This window comes from Microtus ochrogaster, unplaced genomic scaffold, assembly GCF_000317375.1.
Source record: "Microtus ochrogaster isolate Prairie Vole_2 unplaced genomic scaffold, MicOch1.0 UNK10, whole genome shotgun sequence".
In the NCBI taxonomy this organism is placed as follows: domain Eukaryota; kingdom Metazoa; phylum Chordata; class Mammalia; order Rodentia; family Cricetidae; genus Microtus; species Microtus ochrogaster.
The window spans coordinates 3,869,470-3,878,371 of record NW_004949108.1 but is presented as its reverse complement, the minus strand read 5'-3'; the positions used below and the strand labels follow the sequence as shown (position 1 = coordinate 3,878,371).

The 8,902-nt window shown below is 42.4% G+C and overlaps 1 protein-coding gene across 1 annotated transcript in view; it reads left to right on the top strand.

Moving 5' to 3' along the window:
* Nol10 (nucleolar protein 10) overlaps nucleotides 1-8,902 on the top strand; it is an 86,945-nt gene that overhangs the window by 50,628 nt on the left and 27,415 nt on the right. Inside the window, exon 14 of the mRNA XM_005366514.3 lies at nucleotides 7,356-7,482. Coding sequence (XP_005366571.1) covers nucleotides 7,356-7,482 — 127 coding nt within the window. The remainder of the gene's footprint in view (nucleotides 1-7,355; nucleotides 7,483-8,902) is intronic.

The following is an 8,902-nucleotide window of genomic DNA, read 5'->3' as shown; positions in this document are numbered from 1 at the left end:
AGGCCAGCTGTGGCTGCACCTGGGGATCCTGTGTGAGCATGAGGCCATCTGTGGCTGCACCTGGGGATCCCGTGTGAGAGTGAGGCCATCTGTGGCTGTACCTGGCGATCCCATGTGAGAACAAGGCCAGCTGTGGCTGCACCTGGGGATCCTGTGTGAGCATGAGGCCATCCATGGCTATTCTTAGGGATCCTCTGAGAGTGAGTCTGTGACTGCACTTGGGGTTTCTGTGTGAGCGTGAGGCAGTGGGATGCTGCCTGGGGAAGCCCCATGTGACCTTTTTTTTTTTCCCCTGGAAGTTTTCCTCTTGACTTTTTTGAACCAATTTCCAGATACCAAGACCTAGGACCTTCTGGGCCCTTTGGCTTTCTCCAGAGAATACCTCCTAGGTTCTTCCTGAAGTAGAAGCACAGTCGTGCATGCTTGGCCTCTGGCATTCAAGGGACTAGGAAGGGCCCTGACATCTAGACCAGCTGTCATTTCAGCTCCACGGCTTGAGTCACTTGCCCCTTTGTTCCATACAGCCCCGTAGCCATGTGCTGCAGCTCAGGGTTCTCTTCCAGAGTTATGTCCTCTGGTGACCTTAGAGGTGTTTACTAGCCCCTGCACCTACTTCCTTGTGTCCCAGATGCACCGAGGGACTGTATCTGCCCCCTTCTCACTGCCGCCCGCCTTTGCATGCTCTTGCCAACCACTTGTATTCTCCAACACAACAAGGCTTGAGGTTGGAGCAGCCTTACTCACTGAAAGCTCCTTGTGGTTCTTATATTGATGTTAATTTTGTATTTAACTGTTTTCCAGGGATGTCGTCTCCCCTGGCTCATGAATGCAGACATGCTGCCTCATGCTCATTTGTACTTTCAGAGCCTTGCATAGACTAGCTCTCCCTTGACTATCAGACGGGGAGAAAGCACCCTGTTTACAGGGTCTGTTTGTTTCACTTGGCCTTATTTTTCTTATTAATTTCAGTGTCTAAACTACATTTCTAAACCAAATCAAGATTAAATTACAGCCGGGCGATGGTGGCACACGCCTTTAATCCCAGCACTCGGGAGGCAGAGGCAGGCGGATCTCTGTGAGTTCGAAACCAGCCTGGTCTACAGAGCTAGTTCCAGGACAGGCTCCAAAGCCACAGAGAAACCCTGTCTTGAAAAACAAAAAAACAAAACAAAAAAAAAAAAAGATTAAATTACAGATCATTTTTCTCTTTTCCCAAAGTAAGCCTTGCAGTGAAGTAGTCCAGGTCTGTGATTCTAGCACCTGAGGGGCAAAGGTAGGATGATTATTAGTTCAAAGTCATCTTCTTGTACACTATGAGTTGAGGCCAGCCTAGGCTAAACTTGTTCCCAAGAAATAAAACAAGTCTTAAGCCCTGAAGTTAAATCATAGTGATATTAATCTGATTCTTAGGAACAGGGGACAAAAGGCTACAGCAGAGCAGTGCACCTTTGAGTGACTAACAGTTGCTCAGGTTAATGCATGTAAACTTGGATGTTCAGTTAGGCAGCTCATTATGCTGCAAACACAATTACATGCTCAAAGACAGCCCCTCCCTTTGGCTCACCCAGTCTGTGATGCTCATTAAGCCTCAGCTGTCAGAATTGAAAACACATACAGGGACAGTGGATCATGTAGCTAACATAGAGTAAGCTGTAGGAGGAAATTTTCTTCTGAGTTTGTCTTAGAGTTGAACATCATAATTTACAAAAATCTATTCTCTCTCCTAAAGAATCATGCTGTAAAGCATAAAAATTATCATGAATAAAAATAGTCTATAATATTTGTATTATAGCTTAACTAAATTTAGTATATATTTACTACATGGACCTGTATTTAGTATGTATATTTTTATTGTAGTACAGTGTCTTCATCTCTTTCTTACCTGTAATTTTTATATTAAAAAAAGCCTTTCTTTTTTATAACCGACCTGACTCCTTAGAGCGCAAGCTTGACCTAGATTGACAATGATGAGGTTCTTTATTTTATCTTTATTTTGTCCCAAATAAGTAGTATGAATATATGTGACTCTTCTGTAGACATTCTCAATGGGTTTAATAATGGGCCACTAACCCAGAATCCACTGAGATTTCATATAACCTATGGTATATTTACTGTATTATTATTTTTTAAGATGCCAGAAATTCTGGGCTGTAATTCTGGCTCCAGTTGTTTGCGATAAAGATGCACGGCTTCACAGTGAGAATAGCAGCTTCCTATCTGGACCTAAGTTTAAGCCCCACTGGGTCTGACTTTACCCCTTGAAGTCACCAGTGCTGGTGGTGATCGTAGCTCTAATCTCAGAATTTGTATTTCTGTCTGTTTTTAGAATATCTTGAAAACAGTTAAAATAACTGAGTAGTTAACTCATATGACTGCGGAGTGATAAACTTATTCTGTAGTCCAACTTGGTCTTGCTGGGAGTCAGCATAGTTTTTTATTTTTATTTACTTTGTCCATATTTATGTTTGTGGTTACTCAGATCTGGAGGTCAGAGGACAACTTTTTCCACCATGTGGGTACCATGCTTATCCAATTATTAGTTCAAAGTCATCTTCTTGTACACTATGAGTTGAGGCCAGCCTAGGCTAAACTAGATGGAACTCAGGCGTCAGGCAGCCTTTGCCCACCAAGCATCTCATCCCTTAGCATCTAGAATGTGTTAAGTGCATTCTCTGCCACTGAACTGCAGCTCCTAGCTCAGAAAACATGACATGATTGATGGAATGATAATGTCCATTGGTTGTTTTTTTTTTAAAGTAAGTTTTCCTCACGTTGTAAAACCAAAACTTTGTAAATCAATATATCTCTAAGGATTAGTTGACATGTAATGTTATGCCTTGGAAGACAGCAGGGGACTTTGATGTGTTAATATGCAGTCATTGTAAGCACAGCAGAGACACGACCATGGTTTTTGCAACTTAATGGTAGACCTATAAAAAAGTGCTGGCTTGGATAAGCATGCAGTTACCTTTTGTAAGCTCCTCTTCCTACGGTGACTGTGAGGTTTTCTCTGAAAAGGAAGTGGGATATGTGCTTAATAAAGTCACCACTAGGTTTAATTTTGGTTTTCGTGGGAATATTTTCTCCTATAGAATGTAATGTCCACAAGTCTGATTGTAGAGATTGTTTATCATAAGTAGACCTGTTTCCTGAGAGACAGATTAATACAGCTCCATGAAAATCCAGGTATTCAATCAAAAGGAAGGTCACAGACATGACAAGGGTCTATAAGAAGGCTCAGTAAGTAAAGGGTGCCTGTCACTAAGCCTCACAACCTAATCTTGATCCCTGGAACACTCATGTTGATAAAAAGGGCCATTTTCTGCTGATTGTCCTCTGCCCTCCATATGACACCTTGCTCCCCCCTCCCCCCGCACACTAATTAAATAAATGTAATGATAATTTTTTAAAAAGAAGAGTGGAAAACTAAATTTAGAGCTGGTCTGACATTGGTCATCCCTTCCACCGTCCCGAAGAGAAGTCGGAGCTTGAAATCCATTCTTTCTTTGGTCGTCAGGTCCGACTCTATAGCTGTAGTTTTGTCACCTGCAGTCAGCGAGCTACAGATTGGAAATACTTGCAAAAACATGGTCTCCATCTTGAGTATATACAGACATGGTGCTGTGTGACAAAACTTTTCCTGGGGATACACAACACACACGTCTACCTACCCCAGATCAAAGTCCGGCTTGCAGGACCATGAGTTTTACTGGGGTTATTTACAGGAATACGGGTGAGGGGTTATTTACAGGAGCAGAAATTCCTCAGAAGACAACTGCATCACCAAAGCCTACCCTAGCACAGGTGACAGCTCAGTAAGTTGGGAACCCAGAGCACTGCAGAGGCCGCCAGCAGCTCACCAGGTTGGAGAGCGTCCTTCCCAGGTGCCTCTCTTGAGCTGAACCTCTTCAGGCAGGTCGGCTGCTTTCTGCTGCTTCCTTGTCTGAGAGACTCTTAGCCTCTGTTGTTTACTCTGACAGGAAGGAGTTTAGTGAATCCAGGCAGTTTCAGGGACTTTCCGGGAGCGTAGTGCTTCTCTTCAGAATGGACTGTTTCAGTCTTGGAGGAAACTGTTATATAACATTTGGGTTGGTCTCTTTGTTTAATTTGGGAGCTTTGAGGGTCACTTTGCCCTAAGGAATATACTATAATAATTATTTACATAGCCCTTATTATTTGTTTGCTTTTTTGGTTTTTCAAGATAGGGTTTTCTGTGTAATCCTGGCTATCCTGAAACTTGCTTTGTAGACCAGGCTGGCCTCGAACTCACAGAGATCCGCCTGCCTCTGCCTCCCAAGCACTGGGATTAAAGGTGTACATCACCATTGCACTTATATCATATTAACTTTTAAAATGAGGAGTTTTTTTATGTGTATGTGTGTGTTCCTGCATGAGTTTATGTGTACCACATCTGTGTAGGAACCTGAGAAGACTGGGAGGGGGGGGGGGCAATAGGTTCTCTGGAACTGGAGTTACAGGCATTGTGAGCCATCTGATGGAACTCAACCCAGATCCTCTGCAGTAGCAATAAACACTCTCCAGCCCCACCCTATACCAAAATTTAAAAAAATAAAATAAAATATTATACCGGGCATGGTGGCACATGCCTTTAATCCCAGCACTTGTGAGGCAGAAGCACACGAACCTCTTGAGTTCAAGACCAGCCTGGTCTACAGGGTGAATTCTAGGACAGCCAAGGCTACACAGAGAAACCCTATCTTGAAAAACAGAAAAACAATTTAAAGTATTACTTTCATAAATAATCTACAGATGGACTTTCACAGTGATGGGGACTGAGCACATCTGCTCAGCAGACCTTTACTGTGATTTAAAACATATTGGAGGACACTTCCAGTTTACAGGCATAAGCAGGCTGCTTCATCAGCACCTGCATGGTTTGATGTAGGCAGGAGACTTGGAACTGGTCTCCTGATGGCACCAGGAGTCTCTTGCACCACAGTCAAAATAGATCTGACGTTCACCGAAAAATGATCTTATATCTAACAGTTTTATAAGACACATAAATGTTTTCATCTGAATAAGAAAAAGAGACCGTTTGGAAATAGTTTTGCCAGACATTTTCAATTGTAAAGCCTGCATGTGTACAACCCGTACGCACTTTGTCCCATACTTGCTAAGCATCTGCAGCTTGGGAGACTGGCCTAGGTACTAAAGAATTCAGCATTAAGAAAACCAATGAGGGGCTCACGTCTCTGTGGTTTGGGCCTCAGGACCTTATGTTATAGAATAGCGACAGTGGAGCCCTTCTCTCCTGTCCAAAAGAAGAAAGGCCTGCTGGGAACACTTTGCTCCTTCGGGTTCACTGCTGCTGGACGAGCCCTGTGCTTGAAAGGGTAGAAGCTCTTATCAGCTCTGCCAGGACCTGTGAGAAGCTAACTCATCACTGGGTTTATTTCAGCTGAGATTCCTGCAGATGCCTTTGGACTCGGTTCATTGCTGTATGTGCCTAGGGTGTGTGCACACGTGTGTGTGGGGAGGAGGGTGGTATGTGTACTTATGTGTACACTATCTATATTTTTGACTGGGGGTAAAGTTTAAACTTCAGAAGGATCATGGCCAAGAAGCAAGCACTCTGTGTGTTGTAATGTTGAGTATAGGTGTCTATTGATCACAAGCACTCTGTGTGTTGTAATGTTGAGTATAGGTGTCTATTGATCACAAGCACTCTGTGTGTTGTAATGTTGAGTATAGGTGTCTATTGATCTCAAGCACTCTGTGTGTTGTAATGTTGAGTATAGGTGTCTTGATCTCAAGGTTCCTCTATGCTCCTTAAGACTTGGTTTTCATGTTCTTTGCCCCATAGTCTCTATGATAGTGTATTGGAGCCCCCCCCCTCCACGTGCCACCTTTAATTGAAAAGGGTGGGGGTTTTTTGCTGTTGTTGTTTGTTTGTTTGTTTTTTTCGAGACAGGGTTTCTCTGTGGTTTTGGAGCCTGTCCTGGAACTAGCTCTTGTAGACCAGGCTGGTCTCGAACTCACAGAGATCCGCCTGCCTCTGCCTCCCGAGTGCCGGGATTAAAGGCGTGCGCCACCACCGCCCGACTTTGAAAAGGGTGTTAACAAGAGCTGTTCTCCTTTGTTTTGCCTTTTCCTCCTACCATCCCAAAAAGTTAAAACCTGATTTCATAGCTTCCATTATGGTTCTGGTTTCTCCCCTGTATAATTACTGCTGAAGTAAATAGGTGTCAGGGAAGTTCCACAGTGCTGACCCTGGGTTCTGGGTTCACTTGTCTGTAGTATCCCCAGGGAATGAGCACATTTCCCGCGAACTAAGTACTGATCTCAATGGGTGTAGCCTGGTGCAGGGAGAGATACTGTCAGCACTAAAACACTACCCAGCAATCATAGTGTTGTAGGGAGGAGTGGGATCATGTTGTATTAGCTTGCCGTAAGCTCTGCCCGGGCTCCTAGCCTTTCCCTGGGCCGCCTAATGGTTATTTACTTTAGGTCAGGCCTGACGGAGTCTGGGTATGAAAATAAAAGTGTAGGTACTAACTATATACAGTATTTTTGGTGTACTAAGGTTTATTTTAGACTGGCTAGGACCGTGCTTGTTTTTTTAATGAGAACATTTAAAATCTCTTACACTCTCAACCGTTGTTGAAAATATAATACATTGCTATTGGTATAGTCTAGAATTCAATTTTGTATGTGTTTATGTGTGGGGAGGGTTGAATACCCACGTGTGTGCATATGTGTAAAGGTCAGAGGTCAATCTCAGATATAAATCTTCAAGCGCCATCTTTTTTTTTTTTTTTTTGGACTATTAGGCTTCACTAGTGAGCCCAGGGGTCTGTCTTTCTCCATTTCCCCAGTGCAGGGCTTGCAAGCACGTGCTATGTGCCTGAGTTTGGGGGTTTGTTTTTGATCATGGGTTCTGAGGATCAAACTGAGATCCTCATTGTTCGGTCGGCTAAGTACTTTAATGATATTTAAATAGGCCACATAAAATTAGGATAGAATTATCAAGTAGTGAAAAATCTTGAAAGTGGGTAATGCTTACTTTAGACTTTTGTTTTTGTGGTCGACAAGCTTTTGTAAAATCCTGGTGCTAAATCTGTGTTATAGAGGTCTAGCACTCTTCAGTGAGTCACATGATGGGTAAAGGAAGAAACTATCTGAATTGCTTGTCTGTATTTTTATAGTTTAATGTAACAGTGTAATCTTTCCAGCCTAAATTCTCCTACTTTTTTACTCTTTTCCCACTATATTCTCTGCCATGTTTACATATATTGTAGCTATCTTTATTCTGAAGGAAACAAACACAGCTATGATTAAAGAACCCTGGCTCTAAGGTGTTGTGGTTGACAGTGACCTTCAATAACTCCCCCCAGGTTCTGGGTCCTGCACCCAGGTGGTGTTCATTCCTGGACAACTTGACAGAAGAGTTAGAAGAGAATCCAGAGAGCACAGTGTATGATGACTACAAATTCGTCACCAAGAAAGACCTTGAAAATTTAGGTAAAATGTGCTAAAAATTATCTTTGAAATTGTCTTGTTTCCACTTTTAGGAGTTTTAAACATTAGAATTGATTGAGCCATTTTTATCTGATTTTCCAAATGTCCCATTTCTGCCAAATTAGATATCAAAAATGTTCTAAATGATCAAATTTATAATCTCTACTCAGAAAAAGGCTTAGGGAAGTCCAGCTGGCCGACACTCCCTGTGCCGTCACTGGGAGCGGCTTTCTTTCAGCACACTGATGACCTGTCCAGAGAGTGGGTGCTCCCCAGGTCTCCGTGAGTGGAACGTGGCCTCGAGAATGTGATAAATGGAAACACAGTAACTCTGAGGTCTCGCAGACTGTACACAGGTGGTTCTTGGGTCTCTTTTAAATCTATTCATGAAGAACCTAATCCAAGGCTTAGGGTTCAAGCCTTCCAATAGAAAAGACTCTTCATGCAGACTGAACATTCCAACCGAAATCTGAAGTGCTCCAGAGGTCAGAACTTTCTGAGCACTGACTTGACACTCCAATGTTTTAGGCTTTTGAGCCTAGATTTTTAAATTAGGAACTCAAAGCTTTCAGTGACTATAGTGACCAGTTTACTTAATCAGTTTGCAAAGAGATCTATTTTGGATCAAGATAAGTTTAGATTTTGCAGTCTTCACTGGGTAGAGCCATAGTAAGATCAGTTGCTAAAGAGCAAGATTCCTAATTCCCCAAAGGCCTTCCACACGATATCATTAGCAAATATATCTATACTTGGATAATTAATCAGACCACATACTCTGAGGAAAATACATAAGTTGTGTGTTTTTACATGTCATTATGGATCTCTTTTAAGGCTCTAATGCAAAAATCCATCCTTATAATTTCATTAATATATTGACCTCTAGGAAGTGTTTTCTGATTAACTCTTATAGTTACAATAAAAGAGCACCCTATTTAATTTTGCCTTTTGTCATTGTTGTTGTTCCAAAATGCATACTACTTTAAACCGCTACATAGTTTTTCCCAGTCTGATTTTCAGGTCAAATTATGGAAGTCAGAGTCACGTGTTGTTTAGAACGATAGTGATAGCAAATGCCTGTAGTCTCCTGGAGAGACGGGGGCAAGAAGATTTCAAGTTCCAACCCTGCCAGGGATACTCAGTGAGACCTTATCTCAGAATAAAAATAAAAAGCTGCCCAGAGTTGTATCTCAGCAGTACAGAGCTTGCCTAGCATGCACAGGGCCCCTCTTGGTTCAGTCTTTAGCACCACCAAAGCAGAAAAGAAAGGAAGTCATTTGATAGTCTACCAAGCTGTATTTCATGCATCACACATGGTTTCTTTTGAAGATAAACCATGTCATAACATCCATGGTTTTGTTTTTTGTGTGTTCGTTCTCTCTCTCTCTCTCTCTCTCTCTCTCTCTCTCTCTCTCTCTCTCTCTCT